This window comes from Nerophis ophidion, linkage group LG16 (genome assembly GCF_033978795.1).
Source record: "Nerophis ophidion isolate RoL-2023_Sa linkage group LG16, RoL_Noph_v1.0, whole genome shotgun sequence".
Lineage (NCBI taxonomy): Eukaryota > Metazoa > Chordata > Actinopteri > Syngnathiformes > Syngnathidae > Nerophis > Nerophis ophidion.
In genome coordinates, this window is record NC_084626.1 from 34,266,526 (window position 1) to 34,287,505 (window position 20,980).

Here is a 20,980-nt window from a genome sequence, read left to right on the forward strand (position 1 = left end):
CAAATATAATTCTTTATTGGGGCAAAAGGGTGTTAACATGAACAAGGTTGTGATTTGAATGGGAAAAGCACCTTCTACTGGCCTAATGAAGGTATAGCATCACTGGCATTTCAGTCGAATAAACACATTTGGTTTTGTTGAGATACTGTTAGATGTATCTTAAAAGTTAGATTTATGATGATACTCAAAACAATTCTGGCAAAGGTCTGGCATTGAATAACACACCAGGATGTACTCAACTGTGTGTACATATACACAGTACAGTGGTACCTCGGTTTTTGTTAGTAATACGTTCTTAAAAGCCAGCCGAAAACCGAATTGCAAAAAAAAATTAACACCAAAAAAGAATGTAAATCCAATTAATCTGTTCCAGACACCGAAACTAATAACATTAAACACATTTTATGAGGGAATAATTAAAGTTATAAATGAAGGAAACGATACAATATGTATAAATGATGGATTAAAGGCCTACTGAAATTAAATTGTCTTATTTAAACGGGGATAGCAGGTCCATTCTATGTGTCATACTTGGTCATTTCACGATATTGCCATATTTTTGCTGAAAGGATTTAGTAGAGAACATCCACGATAAAGTTTGGAGCTTTTAGTCGCTAATAGAAAAGCCCTGCCTTTACCGAAAGTCGCAGACGATGACGTCACATGGGTGAGGGCTCCTCACATCCTCACAATGTTTTTAACGGGAGCCTCCAAAAAAAAGAGCAATTCGGACCGAGAAAACGACAATTTCCCCATTAATTTGAGCGAGGATGAAAGATTTGTGTTTGAGGATATTGATAGCGAAGGGCTAGAAAAAAAAATGGCGATTGCATTGGGACGGATTCAGATGTTTTTAGACACATTTACTAGGATAATTCTGGGAAATCCCTTATCTTTCTATTGTGTTACTAGTGTTTTAGTGAGTTTAATAGTACCTGACAACCGGAGGGGTTTGTCTACGGGTGTCTGAAGGGACGCCGACGGCAGCTGCATGGACGGCACAAGCTCAGCTGATCTCCGGTAAGTGGTGACTTTTTAACACAATTTTCTCACCGAAAACTGCTGGTTGACATTTGGTCGGGATCCATGTTTGCTTGACCGCTCTGATCCATAGGAAAGCTTAACCTCCGGGAATTTTAAACAAGGAATCATCGTGTGTTTGTGTGGCTAAAGGCTAAAGCTTCCCAACTCCATCTTTCTACTTTGACTTCTCCATTATTAATTGAACAAATTGCAAAAGATTCAGCAACACAGATGTCCAAAATACTTTGTAATTATGCGGGTAAAGCGGAGAACTTTTAGTTCTGTGTGCGCAGCGATAATATTTCCTTACAGTCCGTGACGTCACGCATACACGTCATCATTCTGCGACGTTTTGAACAAGAAACTCCCGGGAAATTTAAAATTGCAATTTAGTAAACTAAAAAGGCATGTGTTGCAATGTTGACATTTCATCATTGATATATAAACTATCAGACTGCGTGGTCGGTAGTAGTGGGTTTCAGTAGGCCTTTAAATTTATAAATTAACATTCATTTCCCCTTTTATCTTTATTAAAAAAACAAACAGCCAAAGGGGACGCAACCTTTGTACTTTGCGCTGGGTTTTTTATTGAATTCAATGTTGTTTCTCGCCTTCTTTATCAAAGATAAACTTGCATTATATCCAAGAACGCACAAATTTATTTACATCAACTGATGCAAACATACGCATGTGCTAGACAGGGCCTTACGGAACAACATGCCTCACTGTCAGCAGTGTGCTACAACTCCCAACTTTCTTTGGTCTTGTGGTGGATTATTTTGCAGTCGTACTTAATAAAAGAAGCACAGAGAGTGAGTCACAAACGCGTAGAACTCTTTGATTTCACGGAATGACACATGGCGGCATGATAACTGAGACGGCACACAAAAACCAAGGCAAAATTTTGGCAAAAATTTCAGTCAAAAACTAAAACATTTTGCAATGTAGGTCAACCCAGATACTCCTGTATATAATAGTTGGTACAGAGTATCTTATTTGGTATAATATATCTACAATTACTCCATTACAGTTTCCTTTTGTTTTTGTCATAGTATTTGAATAATATTTTTTACTTTTATGTGAGCATTTTTGTGGGGAAAAAACACCACTTTTACTCCATTATATTGAGATTCAGTCCAGCTAGAGAGAACGGTGCAGTAAATTGTAGATGTTTTTGGGTTTTTTAACTGTGCATATGACAACAGTTCTGTTGTAAAATTGTAAAATGTGGTTTTCCCTTGCTTGTTTTTTAAAGTACATTCAAAACATTTTTTGGCCTAAATTAGGCCTTCTTTTAAGCATAACAAAGGCTTAATGAACTAAAAATATCACTACTACATTAGTATTGACCACTAGATGAGAGCAAACCAATCAGAACGTGCTATATTGGAGGAAACAAGTCTAAAGGTGACTATGTGGGTGTTATTTTAAGTCGAGAGGGCTTTAATAATGTGCCTTGGTCAGGACCGGAATTAATTAACAACGATGAATCATTCCTTATTGATGTCTCAAGAAGGGTAGAAATACAGGAACACACACACACCCACAGACACGACAACTCGCACACACAAACCAGCGATGGTTGTAGTGCAAATACCATTAAAAAGAGCTAATAAATAACTCAGAAATTACTAATCAGTTACTAAGTACTTTAGTAGTTTTTCACTAAATACTTATTTTTTCGCTCATTACCTTTACTTGAGTTATATAACTCTAAAATAACGATACTCTTACAGGAGTACAATTTTTGGCTACTCTACCCACCTCTGCAACTGACTCCCGCTATGCATTTCTAACTTTTTCACAAACAAACTAGTGGTGTTGTAAAGGTGTGTTTACCTTCCACACATGAGGGTCTAGCTCTGGTGGTGCCAGCGACCTGCCCGGGGAAACAGGAACACTTGACAGTTTGGGAACGCTCCTCAATCTTATTCTTATTACAGCAGCGATGGATAGCCACGACCTCACATGTCCCCTGCTTCACCTGGTAGGAGACTGCAGACAGACAGAGAAGATATTATTTACCACAAACTCAAAGACATTAAGAGAGGCATTTGGTGGAGATATTACAGCAGGGGTGACCAAACTTTTTGACTCGGGGGCTGCATTGGGCTAAAAAGAAATGTGACCGGGGGCCAAAAGCGGACAGAATGTACAGTAACAATATACATATACATAAAAATATGTATATTAATATATTATATACATACAGTGGGGCAAAAAAGTATTCAGTCAGCCACAGATTGTGCAAGTTCTCCCACTTAAAATGATGACAGAGGTCTGTAATTTTCAACATAGGTACACTTCAACTGTGAGAGACAGAATGAGACAAAAAATCCAAGAATTCACATTGTAGGAATTTTAAAGAATTTATTTGTAAACTATGGTGGAAAATAAGTATTTGGTTAACCATTCAAAGCTCTCACTGATGGAAAGAGGTTTTGGCTCAAAATCTCACAATACATGGCCCCATTCATTCTTTCCTGAACACGGATCAACCGTCCTGTCCCCTTAGCAGAAAAAAAGCACGAAAGCATGATGTTTCCACCCCCATGCTTCACAGTAGGTCTGGTGTTCTTGGGATGCAACTCAGTATTCTTCTTCCTCCAAACACGACGAGTTGAGTTTATACCAAAATGGATACATGAATAATACAGCAGAGGATTGGGAGAATGACATGTGGTCAGATGAAACCAAAATAGAACGTTTTGGTATAAAATTAATTAAATTAATTAGCGGCCCGGCGGCAATTCAAGGAAATACGGTATATATATATATATATATATATATATATATATATATATATATATATATATATACATAACACAAATATATATTGAAAAAGTTCTGAAGTATGTGTATATGTGTAAAGCAATTAAATGAACATCTAAATAACAAAATCGAAATTGATACACTAACTTCAATTGTTTTTTTTAAATATCATCTATTACAACTGTGTGTGCTGTCTCAGAGTGATCTGAGATCACGTTTAAACAGCTGTTATTGCACGGAATCTGCGATCGCAACGCTGTAGGTCTACATATTAATTTCATACCAAATTGAAGAGGGAAGTTTGCCAAACATGTCAAAATACAGTAAAAACTGCGGTAATTGCAGAGTAAACGCAGATGCACATATACATGGACGCATGTGCGCGCACATGCAAATGCATACACAAATAAACACATTACAACACTTTGTTTTGCCACACAGCAGAGTGTTGATTGTGATGTAACAACAATCTTTTGTATCAAAATAACAGTTAGTTTGCATTGATTAAAGCAAGCTATAACAGACTGAACAACAACACAACTCAAACAACCCCCTCGACCCACATCAGACCCTTATGACAATGCAATATGAAGTAAAAACTATAAAACGTTAAATATTAAGAGTGTGTGAAAGTTTGACTTCTACCTTGTTTACTTACTTTACTTAGTTTTATATACAATTAGGAATCTCAATCAGCTTAAATTGGCCAAACATGGGGAAGCAGTGTTTTGCATATCACACATCTGTAATAGATGTATATACAGTATGTGTAATTTTTAATCATGTATACGTATTTTATAATGTCCACAAAGCTTAATAAGCAGGAGATGTGTTATGTGTGACTGTGTGTTGACTTTGTTGGTTACAGTTAATTTACACCATGAGTGGAGAAAGGTGTTTGGATTGGGTCATTTACAAACCCCATTTCCATATGAGTTCGGAAATTGTGTTAGATGTAAATATAAATGGAATACAATGATTTGCAAATCCTTTTCAACCCAGTTTCAGTTGAATGCACTACAAAGACAAGATATTTGATGTCCAAACTCACAAACATTTTTTTTTTTTTTTGCAAATAATAACTAACTTACAATTTCATGGCTGCAACATGTGCCAAAGTAGTTGGGAAAGGGCATGTTCACCACTGTGTTACATCACCTTTTCTTTTAACAACACTCAATAAACGTTTGGGAACCGAGGAAACTAATTGTTGAAGCTTTGAAAATGGAATTATTTCTCATTCTTGTTTTATGTAGAGCTTCAGTCGTTCAACAGTCCGGGTTCTCCGCTGTCGTATTTTACGCTTCATAATGCTCCACACATTTTCGATGGAAGACAGGTCTGGACTGCAGGCGGGCCAGGAAAGTACCCGCACTCTTTTACTACAAAACCACGCTGTTGTACCACGTGGCTTGGCATTGTCTTGCTGAAATAAGCAGGGGCATCCATGATAACGTTGCTTGGATGACAACATATGTTGCTCCAAAACCTGTATGGACCATTCAGCATTAATGGTTCCTTCACAGATGTGTATTTGCACATGCCCTAAGCACTAATACACCCCCATACTATCACAGATGCTGGCTTTTGAACTTTGCGCCTATAAAAATCCGAATGATTATTTTCCACTTTGTTCCAGAGGACACCGCGTCCACAGTTTCCAAATATAATTTGAAATGCTGACTCGTCAGACCACAGAACACTTTTCCACTTTGCATCAGTCCATCTTAGATGAGCTCAGGCCCAGCCAAGCCGGCAGCGTTCCTTGGTGTTGTTGATAAATGGGTTTTGCTTTGCATAGCAGAGTTTTAACATGCACTTACAGATGTAGCAACCAACTGTAGTTACTGACAGTGGTTTTATGAAGTGTTCCTGAGCCCATGTGGTGATATCCTTTACACACTGATGTCAGTTTTTGATGCAGTACCGCCTGAGGAATCAAAAGTCCGTAATATCATCGCTTACGTGCAGTGATTTCTCCAGATTCTCTGAACCGTTTGATGATTATACGGACCGTAGATGGTAAAATCCCTAAATTCCTTGCAATAGCTCATTGAGAAATGTTGTTCTAAAACTGTTCGACAATTTGCTTACAAAGTGGTGACCCTCGCCCCATCCTGTGAATTACTTAGCATTTCATGGAAGCTGCTTTTATACCCAACAATGGCACCCACCGGTTCTCAATGAGCCTGCACACCTGTGGGATGTTCAATATAAGTGTTTGATGAGCATTCCTCAACTTTATCAGTATTTATTGCCACCTTTCCCAACTTTTTTGTCACGTGTTGCTGTCATCAAATTCTGAAGTTAATGATTATTTATCAGTGTTTATCAGTTTGAACATCAAATAGGTTGTCTTTGTAGCATATTCAACTGAATATGGGTTGAAAATGAGTTGCAATACATAGTATTCCGTTTATATTTACATCTAACACAATTTCCTAACTCATATGGAAACGGGGTTTGTATATTGATGCTCTGTTCGAGATGCTCTCAATCGAAATTTGTGATCAATGATCATCAATTCTATCATTGCCCTGAGGAAGGTGTGCATATCACTACAAATCAATGCACAGTGAACTAAATTTAGACAAAAATATAGTCGTGGGCCTATCTTTTTGTTAAACTTCCAAATCAATGCACAGTGGGCCAAATTCAGACATAAACATAGCTGATGGCCAATTTTCTTGTTAAACTTTTGACGTCTCACGGACCGCATTTGGCCTGCAGGCCTTAGTTTGGACACCCTGTTTTACAGTAATATTACATGTTCTTGCTTTGCTGCTATTAGTTGTCTTTTGAATTGAATCAATTATTTTAACAAAAACTACACAGGTAAACGTGAAAGCAGAAAACAAATGATTAACTTTTAATTAAGATAATTTAGGTTATCGTAGCCTTTGATTTAAATGAAAAAACACAGCGACTTTGTCAGTGTGCTGGTGTGCTCTTGAAAGTCATTCGTTTTAAATGCGTAATTGTGTTTCACCTGACACATTATAACAGCTTATAATCTACTTTGATTATACCTCCCTAGGGACTCTTGTCTGGTTAATTATAACATTCTCCTGACAGTGATGCGACAGAAGGACGCATTAAAACATCATACACATTTTTGTTTACACAAAGCATCCATGGCGAGTGAATAAACAGTATAATTTAGTGTGTGTGGGAGTGTGATACTTCTTTTTTTATGTATATTGTAACTGTAAAAAAGACCTTATCTATTTCGATATTTTAAAAAATTACTGTACACCAGCAAATACCGTATTTTTCAGACTATAAGTCGCAGTTTTTTTCACAGTATGTGTGAAATTATTAACACATTACCGTAAAATATCAAATAATATTATTTAGCTCATTCATCTAAGAGATTAGACGTTTAAGATTTCATGGGATTTATCGATTAGGAGTGACAGATTGTTTGGTAAACGTATAGCATGTTCTATATGTTATAGTTATTTGAATGACTCTTACCATAATATGTTAGGTCAACATACCAGGCACCTTCTCAGTTGGTTATTTATGCCTCATATAACATACTTATTCAGCCTGTTGTTCACTATTCTTTTTTTTTATTTTAAATTGCCTTTTAAATGTCTATTCTTGGTGTTGGGTTTCATCAAATAAAATTCCCCCAAAAATGCGACTAATACTCCACTGCGACTTATATATGTTTTTTCCCTTCTTTATTATGCATTTTTGGCAAGTGCGACTTATATTCCGGAGCGACTAATACTCCAAAACATACGGTACTTGGCACCAGCATGTCTGCTGTGGAACCAAACAGTTCTCAACAACAAGACAATAAATATCACATAGGGTTTGGTAGTTAGTTTTTTTCAGACATGCTTAACTCGTTACATTAGATCACAAAGTCACATCGCACAGTTCAAAATGCCTGAAAAAGGAGTAGGAAGAAGCAGCACTAATTTATTCCGACACCTTGTACTATCTATCGCTAATGGTTCACTCTACAGTAGGGCTGCAAAAAAAAAAATATTTTGATGGTTGATTAGTCCAGTGTTTTTCAACCTTTTTTGAGCCAAGCCGCATTATTTGCGTTGAAAAAAATCCGGAGGCACACCACTAACAGAAATCATTAAAAAACTAAACAAATTGATATGAATTAAAAACATAACCAACGCATCACTATAGCTCTTGTCTCAAAGTAGGTGTACTGTCACCACATCACCCCCTGACTTATTTGGACTTTTTTGCGGTTTTCCTGTGTAGTGTATTAGTTCTTGTCTTGCGCTCCTATTTTGGCGGCTTTCCCCCTTTTTTTGGTATTTTCCTGGAGCAGTTTCATGTCTTTCTTTGAGTGAGATTTCCTTCTCCTTTGTTTTAGCAATCAAGACTATTTCAGTTGTTTTTATCGTTCTTTGTGGGGACATTGTTGATTGTATTGTCATGTTCGGATGTGCATTGTGGACGCCGTCTTTGCTTCGAAGTAAGTTTTTGCTGTCGTCCAGCATTCTGTTTTTGTTTACTTTCTAGCCAGTTCAGTCTTAGTTTCATTCTCCATAGCCTTCCCTAAGCTTCAATGCCATTTTTTTTTTTTTGGTTTAAGCATTAGACACATTTTCACCTACACGCTGCCTCCAGCTGTTTTTGACATCTACAAAGCAATTAGTTATAGGCTGCCACCTACTGATATGGAAGAGTATTACATAACAGCACAGACACTCAACAACGACACATAATATGCAGACTATAATCACTGGTTTGCAAAAAACATTTTCAACCCAAATAGGTGAAATTAGATAATCTTCCACGACACACTAGACTGTTTCCCACAGCCCACTAGTGTGCCGCGGCGCAGTGGTTGAAAAACACTGGATTAGTCAACGATTATCTTAACGATTAGTCGACTAATAGGATGATAAAGCGTACACATATTCAATGGCTCTAATTTTTCCATCAACTTCTAAATGCAGCTTAAGTTATTTTACGCATGTGCTTGTAAACAACAAAGATGACTAATTAATACATAAATATTGATTTACACTGTAACTGGGATGCTCATTCAGCTGTTACAAAATTAAAATGACTATTGTAATGGTGTCCATAAAAGAAAGGAAAGGAAAAGTGCTGAAAAAAACAATTAACGTTGTTTATGTATTGGGGGGGGGAAAAAAGTTGAAATATCACCATTGAAAACAAACAAAACACAAACGTTTAACTTCCTCAAAAAGAAAAGCATTTTGTGATGTTTGAAAAGCTGCATAATATATGGACTATTGCTTAACTTTTGGCAGTTTTAGCACTCTTGTAGACTCAATGTGTAGAATTCTGTATTTGATTAATTCTTAAAATGTTGGCTATTTAATAGATTATATGTTTAAGCTTATGATTTGTGCCTGCCTGTCAATGTGTGTATGTGTGTTCGCTTTTGTCAAAGTGCCTTTTTAACAGCATTGCAAATTGACGCTGCTTTAAAACGTACTTGAAATGATGTAGACAAAGTTTAGCTGGCTAACTGTGGCTAAAATTATTGTTAGTCTTTTTTCACACAACTTCGTCTCACTCTTTTTAGCTAAGTAGCAAGGTAGAAACTAGTTTCAGTTTAGTAATAAAGCGGTTTTGTGCCTTGGTAGGTGCGGCAGTTTTGGGTTGCAAAATTGTTAGCTATCCATCCATCCATCCATTTTCTACCGCTTATTCCCTTTTGGGGTCGCTGGCGCCTATCTCAGCTACAATCGGGCGGAAGGCAGGGTACACCCTGGACAAGTCGCCACCTCATCGCAGGGCCAACACAGACAGACAGACAACATTCACACTCACATTCACACACTAGGGCCAATTTAGTGTTGCCAATCAACCTATCCCCAGGTGCATGTTTTTGGAGGTGGGAGGAAGCCGGAGTACCCGGAGGGAACCCACGCATTCACGGGGAGAACATGCAAGCTAGTGATTTAAAATAAGCTTGGCAATTAATTTTGAAATGTCCATTTGTGTACAATAGCATCTCGAAATAAATGTAAAGGGGAACATTATCACCAGACCTATGTAAGCGTCAATATATACCTTGATGTTGCAGAAAAAAGACCATATGTTTTTTTAACCGATTTCCGAACTCTAAAAGGGTGAATTTGGCGATTGAAACGCCTTTCAATTGTTGGCTGTCGGAGGGATGACCTTTCACCCGTGACGTTGCAATGGGAAGCAATCCGCCATTTTCTCAAACACATTACACACACAAGTCAAATCAGCTCTGTTATTTTCCGTTTTTTTCGACTGTTTTCCGTACCTTGGAGACATCATGCCTCGTCGGTGTGTTGTCGGAGGGTGTAAAAACATGAACAGAGAAGGTTTCAAGTTGACTTACGTGGAGTGTGCTAATCAGACATATCAATGGTCACGGCATGGTTATCGATGCTAACATGCTATTTAGGCTAGCCGTATGTACATATTGCATCATTACGCCTCATTTGTATCTATATTTGCATCCAGCTTTTCCCTCCACCCACATTTAATGCCAAATAAACACATACCAATCGACGGATTCAAATTGCACCAGTGTTAAAAGATGCGAAAGTCCCTCGTTTTTTCTGCACATTTTACCGACACAGATGGCACAGAGATGTGTGGATATCCTGCAACACTCAAAGCAGATGCATTTCCAACGATAAAGTCAACAAAATCACAAAGGTGAGTTTTGTTGATGTTATTGACTTATGTGCTAATCAGACATATTTGTTAACGGCATGACTGCCAGCTAATCGATGCTAACATGCTATTTAGGCTAGCTGTATGTACATTTGTAGCTATATTTGCATCCAGCCTTTCCCTCCACCCACATTTAATGCCAAACAAACACTTACCAATCGACGGATTTAAGTTGCTCCAGTGGTCAAAAGATGCAATCGTTGGTTAGAAGGCGATCGCCGAATAACTTCAATAGCTATTTGCTCAATGGCTTCAGTTTCTTCTTCAATTTTGTTTTCGCTATCTGCCTCCACACTCCAACCATCCATTTCAATACATGTGTAATGTGTTGAATCGCTTAAACCGCTGAAATCAGAGTCTGAATCCGAGCTAATATCGCTATATCTTGCTGTTCTATCCGCCATGTTTTTTTGTATTGGCATCACTATGTGACGTCACAGGAAAATGGACGGGTTGATTTACAGATAGCGAAAATCAGGCACTTTAAAGCCTTTTTTCGGGATATTCAAAAATAATTAATTAAAGCTTATCTGTATTATTGGCTTCCAAAGAGACCACTGAGGACTCATCTTAAGACTTGCTGTGCACCTCTCAATCCTAAAACCATTTCGTGAGCAAACCCTCCAGGCGACGATGCAACCCATAAGCCTCTTTGCAGCCCCGTGAACGCCAGCTCAAGTGTCATTTATGAACGTGACTGAACACAGACTGTAGAACTTTTCGCGCTAAGCTCAATTAACTTTGCAGCAAGACACAAATGTGCGCACATAAACACAAAGACATACAATATACACGCTGCAGAGGATTCAATTTCTGCAGGCCGTGGACCCTCTCATCCTTTCTGACTTAAAAGTTTGTTTGTTCTCTTCTCTACAGATCCTCATTAATGATCCCTCGCTTGAAAAGGATGCCCTTTTGCTATCATCCCTCCAATTCGATTTTAGGAATATTCTTCTTATTTACATGTTGCCTCTGAGACAATTTTACCAGAACCATGTATGCTACCAGAATGATGCTGATGATGCATGTTATTGTGGCCTTTGAATATCTCAAAGGTTTTTTCTGAATGTCTAATAAGTTTAATAGTGTCCCAATGGAAAAATATGGTAATTGGGAAAAGAGAGCCTAACAGACTAAAAGATAATCTTACGTTATCTTCCAAGCTGACCTTACTTTTCACAATTAAACTGGAAACACATAAAAAATGTTTTTGTCTATTATGTGCAGTTTATCACAAATATTCAGTTCCTTTTTGTCTTTGTTTTTTCAAGGCAATGAAAAAAAACTTGCTGTCTATGCACTCTGCATTAAAGGCCTACTGAAATTAGATTTTCTTATTTAAACGTGGATAGCGGGTCCATTCTATGTGTCATACTTGATCATTTCGCGATATTGCCATATTTATGCTGAAAGGATTTAGTAGAGAACATCGAGGATAAAGTTCGCAACTTTTAGTGCTGATAAAAAAGCCTCGCATTTACCGGAAGTCACAGACGGTGACGTCACAAGGGTGAGGGCTCCTCACGTCCTCACATTGTTTTTAATGGGATCCTCCAGCAGCAAGAGCTATTCGGACCGAGAAAACGACAATTTCGCCATTAATTTGAGCGAGGATGAAAGATTTGTGGATGATGATATTGATAGCGAAGGACTAGAAAAAAATGAATAAAAAATAAAGTTTTTGAAAAAAGGCGATTGCATTGGGACGGATTCAGATGTTTTTAGACACATTTGCTAGGATAATTCTGGGAAATCCCTTATCTTTCTATTGTGTTGCTAGTGTTTTAGTGAGATTAAATAGTACCTGATAGTCGGAGGGGTGTGTCCACGGGTGTTTTGAGGCCAGTGTCTGAGGGAAGTCAACGGTAGATACAAGGACGGCGTAAACTCCACAGATCTCCGGTAAGAGGCGACTTTTTACCACAATTTTCTCACCGAAACCTGCCGGTTGACAAGTGGTCGGGAACCATGTTTGCTTGACCGCTCTGATCCATAGTAAAGCTTCACCTCCGGGAATTTTAAACAAAGAATCACCGTGTTTATGTGGCTAAAGGCTAAAGCTTCCCAACTCCATCTTTCTACTTTGACTTCTCCATTATTAATTGAACAAATTGAAAAAGATTCAGCAACACAGATGTTTAGAATACTGTTTAATTGCGCGATGAAAAGAGATGACTTTTAGCCGCAAATAGTGCTGCGCTAATATTTCCTGACAGTCCGTGACGTCACGTGCACGCGTCATCATCCGCGACGTTTTCAACAACAAACTCCGCGGGAAATTTTAAATTGCAATTTAGTAAACTAAAAAGGCCGTATTGGCATGTGTTGCAATGTTAATATTTTATCATTGATATATAAACTATCCAACTGCGTGGTCGGTAGTAGTGGGTTTCAGTAGGCCTTTAAGAGTAATGAGAACGGTTGTATCTGTTTTATATGTATCTTATATTTAATACAGAGTGGGAATTCATTTTTGATATTATTGTTTAATTAAGCATACAAAATATGTCAAAGCCAATGTTTGCCATTTAAACATTGGTCTTTTCAGCAGATTGACTTAGTAATAAAAAGCTAGTGGACAATATTCATTTCCAGAGTGTTTGGTGACTAAATTCATTTTGGCGTTTTATGTCAATTAAATCAATGCGTCAAACAGTTGTAAAAATATATAATAAGTGTGATTCTAACTTCCGTCTATGGGGTTGTCCTTTGTATGTACTAGTAAGCATTAAGCTAGCAGCATAAGAGCCATTGTTGAGCTTGTATAGTTGAATTGCATCTTTTTCAGCTTGTAAACTGTATTTTCGATTTAAAGGGTAACTGCACTTTTTGGAGAATTTAGCCTATTTTTCACTACCATTCTGAAAGACAAGAACACACGTTTTGTTTTTTTTAATTTGGATTTTAAAAATGTTTAAAAAAACACTTGGAAGATGTGGCTATTGGGAGTCACCGTTTTAGCCTTCAAAGCCTTCTAAGACAACCTCAAAACCCTCCATCAACGTTTTGTACACACACCGCAAATCTATATATAATGTAGTAGCAGACACGTTCACAACAATATGTAATATGTTCAATATTTTGATCATTTTAATCAACTGACTTCATCCGCATGTTGATTTCTGTTTCCATAGAAGTGCACTTCCAACAACAAATGTGTGTTCCTACTTCTATATTTACATATATATATATATGTGTGTGTGTATTATATATATATATATATATATATATATATATATATATATATATATATATATATATATATATATATATATACACATATACATATATATGTGTATATTAGCGCTGTCAAAGGTAACGCGATAACGCGTTAACTATAAATTTCAATAACAGTATAATGGACAAGGGAAAGTCAATTTTATAGAAATATCAGTTTCAAAGCCATGGTAAATTGTTCTCCGGATGACAAAGGATTATTTTTTGCCGAGAAAAGAGGCAACATTCCTGCAGTAAACACCTGCTGCACACTTCCTTCTAGAGATTACGGTTAAGGTGCAGTGATAATACAACATTTAGACTGTTACGTGATTGCTTTAGTAAGTAAGTTGACATAAAAGCTCAACAAAAATTAAAGAAGGTCTGCAGGTTGTAGAAAGGAGAACTTTTTTGCAAATAGTCGATCCAACATCAAAACATGTTAGGACACGTTCTAAAACCAATCACACACTCTTCCAGCTTCAAAATGAAAGCGCTACGCTATACATCCGAGTTAACTGCGTTTCAAGTTTCTCTTTACTGTACAGGCTTTATATTAGCCCCCACACCTGACAAAATAAAGTAATGTAATGTATTGTTGCGTCCAGAAGAAAAAGTCTGACGCTCTTTTTAGCTTTTATGGCCAATTTTATGCTCACAACGGGCCCAATTCCAACTAGTATTTCCTCCGTGCTTCACTCCTAGGCACAAAATACTTGTTTATTCTCTGACGCGACGGTGTGTTCACAGACCATGGGAAAAATGACCACCATAACACACTAACATACACAATAACACCGGAAATATGCACAGGCTTGTCTGGAGCTGAGGCAGCATGTCTGCGCCGTGGACGTACTTCAATAAATTTGAGGAATACCCGCGGATAGCCAGGGTACACTTATCAATGATAAAAAAACATCAAATCTATCACTTCACATATATATATATATATATATATATATATATATATATATATATATATATATATATATATATATATATATATATATATATGTATATATATATATACATATATATATATATATATGTTTGTATACACAATATATACATATATGTATATATATATATATGTATACATACATATACATATATATGTGTATATATATATGTGTATATATATATGTATACATATATATGCCCCCTATATATATATGCCCCCTATATATATATGTATACATATATATATAGGGGGCAGAGGGGTTAGTGCGTCTGCCTCACAATACGAAGGTCCTGAATAGTCCTGGGTTCAATCCTGGGCTCGGGATCTTTCTGTGTGGAGTTTGCATGTCCTCCCTGTAAATGCGTGGGTTCCCTCCGGGTACTCCGGCTTCCTCACACTTCCAAAGCCATGCACCTGGGGATAGGTTGATTGGCAACACTAAAAACTGGCCCGAGTGTGTGAATGTGAGTGTGAATGTTGTCTGTTTATCCGTGTTGGCCCTGCGATGAGGTGGTGAATTGTCCAGGGTGTACGCCGCCTTCCGCCCGATTGTAGCTAAGATAGGCACCAGCACCCCCCGCGACCCCAAAGTGAATAACTGGTAGAAAATGGATGGATATACATACACATATATATATATATGTATATATATATACACACATATGTATATATATATACACACATATGTATATATATATATATATATATATATATATATATATATATATATATACATACATATATACATATACATATATATATATATACACACATATACATACACATATATATACATATACATATATATACATATATATATATATATATATATATATAGTTATATATATATATATATATAGTTATATATATAGTTGTATTCACCTGACATCACGTCCTGCTGGTTAATTATGCAGGGCTCTAAGTGGTGGGCCAGCAAGCGTCTGGTGTCATAGCATTCTGGGCGGCCTTTTGCTTTTCTCAAAGAAAAATGCCATATGCTTAGATTGTTTTAGACCAGTGGTTCTTAACCTGGGTTCCATCGAACCCTAGGGGTTCGGTGGAGGTCAAAACACACCCGACTCATCATGTAAATACAAACTTCTCCCTATCAGCTGACTGATTTGCACGTGTGTAATTTGTTGTGAGTTTATGCACTGTGTTGGTTCAGTTTTTTGAACAAGGTGGTATTCATGCATGGTTCATTTTGTGCACCAGTAAAAAAAAAAACATGGTAACACTTTAGTATGGGGAACATATTCACCATTAATTAGTTGCTTATTAACATGCAAATTAGTAACATATTGGCTCTAAACTAGTCATTAAGTCCTTATTAATGCCTTATTTGGCATGGCCTTAAAATAACCCTAACCCTCTAACCCTGACCAAATAACTCTAAATTAAGTCTTTGTTACTTAAAATATGTTCCCCATATTAAAGTGTTACCAAAAACATACAACTTTGTCTTGAATTTGAAAAAAAAAAACATTTTATTTTTCACTAAAGAAGGGTTCGGTGAATGCGTATAAGAAACTGGTGGCTTTCGGTACCGCCAACAAGGTTAAGAACCACTGTTTTAGACTGTTAGGAGACCCACATTTTGTTAGCGCTTGCTGGATGAAGCAGCCCTTTTATTGTGAAGACAGGAACTGTGCGGTTAATCTATACAGTCTATACAGCAGGCACAGCGAGAGAGTGTTGAAATAATAAGTGCTTCTTGCGTTCGTGCCGGACATTTTATTTTTTACCAGTGTTATCTCATGAGTTCCTCGGGTGCCATGAATTAATCAAGTGACAAAAGTGACGTCAAAGTGAAAATTGATGACCGCTAAATTTTAGGTCTATGTTTTTAATGCCTGGTTGGCGATACACCAACACACACTCCACTGGCTGGCGATCGACCTAATTGGCACCACTGGATTACGTCATTTAGGCGCCGCACTCCTTCCACCACAAATTGATTGCTTGTCTAAAGAAAAGACTTGGGGCAATTTTCAATTGAAAGATTTCAGAAATGAACATGTACTACTGGTGCACAGAAGCATGCGAGTCCCCTCAGATGTTTCTTCCATCCAATAGTTTGGAGTGCTGCTTCTTATCAGTACTCCTCTACTTAAAGGCCTACTGAAACCCACTACTACCGACCACGCAGTCTGATAGTTTATATATCAATGATGAAATATTAACATCGCAACACATGCCAATACTGCCTTTTTAGTTTACTAAATTACAATTTTAAATTTCCCAGGAGTTTCGTCTTCGAAACGTCGTGTAATGATGACGTGTACGCAAGACGTCACGGGTTTTTAGGAAGTATGAGCGCTGCGCACACACACAGCTAAAAGTCGTCTGCTTTAACGGCATAATTACACAGTATTTTGGACATTTGTGTTGCTGAATCTTTTGCAATTTGTTCAATTAATATTGGAGAAGTCACAGTAGAAAGATGGAGTTGGGAAGCTTTAGCCTTTAGCCACACAAACACACTGTGATTCCTTGTTTAAAATTCACGAAGTTGAAACTTTACTATAGATCAGAGCGCGGTCAAGAGAACATGGATCCCGACCACAGGTCAACCAGCAGGTTTCGGTGAGAAAATTGTGGTTAAAAAGTCAGTTCTTACCGGAGAAAAGCTGAGCATGTGCCGCCCATAGCTGCCGTCGACTCCCCTGAGACACTGCGCGTCAAGACACCCGTGGAGACACCCTTCCGACAATCAGGTTATATTAAACTCACTAAAACACTAGCAACACAATAGCAAGATAAGGGATTTCCCAGAATTAACCTAGTAAATGTGTCTAAAAACATCGGAATCCGTCCCAATGCAATTGCGGGGTTTTTTTTGTAAACTTTTTTTTTTTCTAGTCCGTCGCTATCAATATCCTCAAACACGAGTCTTTCATCCTCGCTCAAATTAATAGGGAAATTGTCGTTTTCTCGGTCCGAATAGCACTTTTTGTTGGAGGCTCCCATTTAAAACAATTCGAATATGTGAGGAGCCATCAAACATGTGACGTCATCGTCTGCGACTTCCGGTAAAGGCAGGGCATTTCTCTTAGCACCGAAAGTTGCAAACTTTATTGTGGATGTTCTCTACTAAATTCTTTCAGCAAAAATATGGCAAGATCGCGAAATGATCAAGTATGACACATAGAATGGACCTGCTATCCCCGTTTAAATAAGAAAATCTCATTTCAGTAGGCCTTTAAGATGTATGTGTTGAAAAGGTCGATATCCAGCTGCCCACATGTTGCTTTTAAAGTATTCTGTTATGAACACTACAAAGGGATAGAGCATGCCACACGCAGGTGAAGAGATTTCTCAAGCATGGCTGCTTCTCTTCCTGCAGCGTGCAACAGGAATGTAGGGCAGGGGGGTGACAACCAGAACTAGGCAGGGAACAAGCCAAGGCACCTTGAAGTGATGGCTTGTCCAACCCATTGATGTATGCTGACAGACAGGCGAGCGAGAACATCATGCAATTCATCAAACAGCTGTCTTTCTCCTCTTAAAGGCCTACTGAAACCCACTACTACCGACCACAGAGTTTGATAGTTTATATATCAATGATGAAATATTAACATTGCAACACATGCCAATACGGCCGGTTTAGTTTACTAAATTTTAATTTTAAATTTCCCGCGAGGTTTCCTGTTGAAAACATCGTGGAATGATGACGCATGCGCGTGACGTCACCGGTGGTAGCGGACATGTTCTACCAGCACCGATCACAGCTAAAAGTAGTCTGTTTTTATCGCATAATTACACAGTATTCTGGAAATCTGAGTTGCTGAATCTTTTGCAATTTGTTCAATTAATAACAGAGACTACAAAGAAGAAAGGTGTATTGCAGCCGGCTGTAGCAACACAAACACAGCCAGTGTTTCTTTGTTTGTTGTGAAGCTTTAATATGGAACAGAGCGGTCAAGCGAACATGGTTCTCTACCTCATGTCAACCGGCAGGTTTCGGTGAGAAAATTCTGGTAATAAGTCGGCTCTTACCGTAAACATGAGCGGAGCTTGTGTCGTTCCTCCTGCAGCTGTCAAAGAGGCAGCTGCGACTTTCTTGGCTCCTCCATGGCTTCCCTCAGAGACACTGGCGGTCACCACACCCCTCCGACGTTCAGGTATGACTATATAATCTCACTAAAACACTAGTAACACAATAAGCATGTTGAGAGACGGAGCCGACGATCCGACAGCGGGCTAGGAAAAATGGCGGTCCTACCCAAGATGGAGGCAAGGAGTCGAAGCATGGAGCAGAGAACAGAGGCGTGGCGCACTCGGAGCGATGCTGCAGCAAGCCGTGTCACGTGCGTTAGCGACACACCTGCTCGCAATCTCTGCATGTTCTGCTGCAGAATAAAAGGGGCGAAGGAGGAGCGATCGAGGCGGAAGTAGTAGGAGAAAACTGGACAGAAGATCAGACGAGCGAAAAGACAAGCGAGAACCACGGAGAGCCACGGAGCGACCAAGACGAGCACAGGAAGACGGCCGACTGAAAAGACACCCGGCGCGAGCAGATAAGGAGGCACTAAAAGAGCGACCGACTGAATGCAAGCGACTTTTATTTGAAAAAATAAAGAGTCAAGCCTGTGCAAAGCGATGTCGTCCGTCGATGATCCATGCAACCCCAAATGATGGCGGTAGGGAGCCGTTCACAAAGCAGATAAGGGATTATCCTAGTAAATGTGTCTAATAACATCTGAATCGCTCCCACTGCCCTCGTCTTTTTTTTTCCTTCTAGTCCTTCACTCTCACTATCCTCATCCACGAATCTTTCATCCTCGCTCATATTAATGGGGAATTTGTCGCTTTCTCGGTCCGAATCGCTCTAGCTGCTGGTGGCCATGATTGTAAACAATGTGAGGATGTGAAGAGCTCTACAACCAGTGACATCACGCGCACATCGTCTGCTACTTCCAATACAGGCAAGGCTTTTTTATTAGCGACCAAAAGTTGCAAACTTTATCGTCGATGTTCTCTACTAAATCCTTTCAGCAAAAATATGGCAATATCACGAAATGATCAAGTATGACACATAGAATGGACCTGCTATCCCCGTTTAAATAAGAAAATCTCATTTCAGTAGGCCGTTAATGCTCATGTTCACTTGCCATGACGACTACATTTCTACAAAATATGTGTGTCGGACAACTCCTAACACGCACAGCTCGATGTTGAAATCATAACTCTGTTAATTGCCAGATCCCTGAAAATACAAATAAGGAACACCTAGTTGGCTAGCCACTTGTTGCTTCCCTGCCGGTCAAAAATGATCTCCGACTTAACCCGATTTCTTCTTTTTCCAAAAAAGAAAATGTCACTGTGGTAAGATGACATTTGGAGTCAGAAGTCCAGAAGCTAGGCGTATAACTCCTGATAGCAGCCGCCAGCTGTGGACGTCCCTGTGTCGCCGACCTGGCTGAGCCTGGAGGAAGATCCTCCAATGGCTATCTGTTGGCTTCCCGATGGACTGACTCCCACAATATCTAATCATCTAACAATTCAATAATTATAACCACTCAACATCCATTGCAGCCAATCACCCTGGCAGCGGGGGGGTTGCTCAGGGTTTCTGTGGGTAGCAGCAAGTCTAATTTAATGCTTTTTAATGCAACCTAAAACTACAAACCTCGTTTCCATATGAGTTGGGAAATTGTGTTAGATGTAAATAAAAACAGAATACAATGATTTGCAAATTGTTTTCAACCCATATTAAGTTGAATGCACTACAAAGACAACATATTTGATGTTCAAACTGATAATCTTTTTTTTTTTGCAAATAATCATTAACTTTGGAATTTGATGCCAGCAACACGTGACAAAGAAGTTGGGAAAGGTGGCAAGAAATACTGATAAAGTTGAGGAATGCTCATCAAACACTTATTTGGAACATCCCACAGGTGTGCAGGCTAATTGGGAACAGGTGGGTGCCATGATTGGGTATAAAAACAGCTTCCCAAAAAATGCTCAGTCTTTCACAAGAAAGGATGGGGCGAGGTACACTCCTTTGTCCACAACTGCGTGAGCAAATAGTCAAACAGTTTAAGAACAACGTTTCTCAAAGTGCAATTGCAAGGAATTTAGGGATTTTAACATATCCGGACCATAATATCATCAAAAGGTTCAGATAATCTGGAGAAATCACTCCACGTAAGCGGTATGGCCAGAAACCAACATTGAAGGACCGTGACCTTCGATTCCTCAGACGGCGCTGTATCAAAAACCGACAACAATCTCTAAAGGATATCAACACATTGGCTCAGGAACACTTCAGAAAACCACTGTCAGACTGAGAAAACGACAATTTCCCCATTAATTTGAGCGAGGATGAAA

General features: G+C 38.5%; 1 protein-coding gene across 2 annotated transcripts in view; it reads right to left on the reverse strand.

Annotated features, from left to right (window-relative positions):
* Window positions 1-20,980, reverse strand: part of tafa4b (TAFA chemokine like family member 4b) — a 92,980-nt gene that overhangs the window by 57,795 nt on the left and 14,205 nt on the right. For both annotated transcript variants that reach the window (XM_061874952.1, XM_061874951.1), the window contains exon 3: window positions 2,863-3,018. In XM_061874952.1, the coding sequence (XP_061730936.1) occupies window positions 2,863-3,018 (156 nt within the window). The remainder of the gene's footprint in view (window positions 1-2,862; window positions 3,019-20,980) is intronic.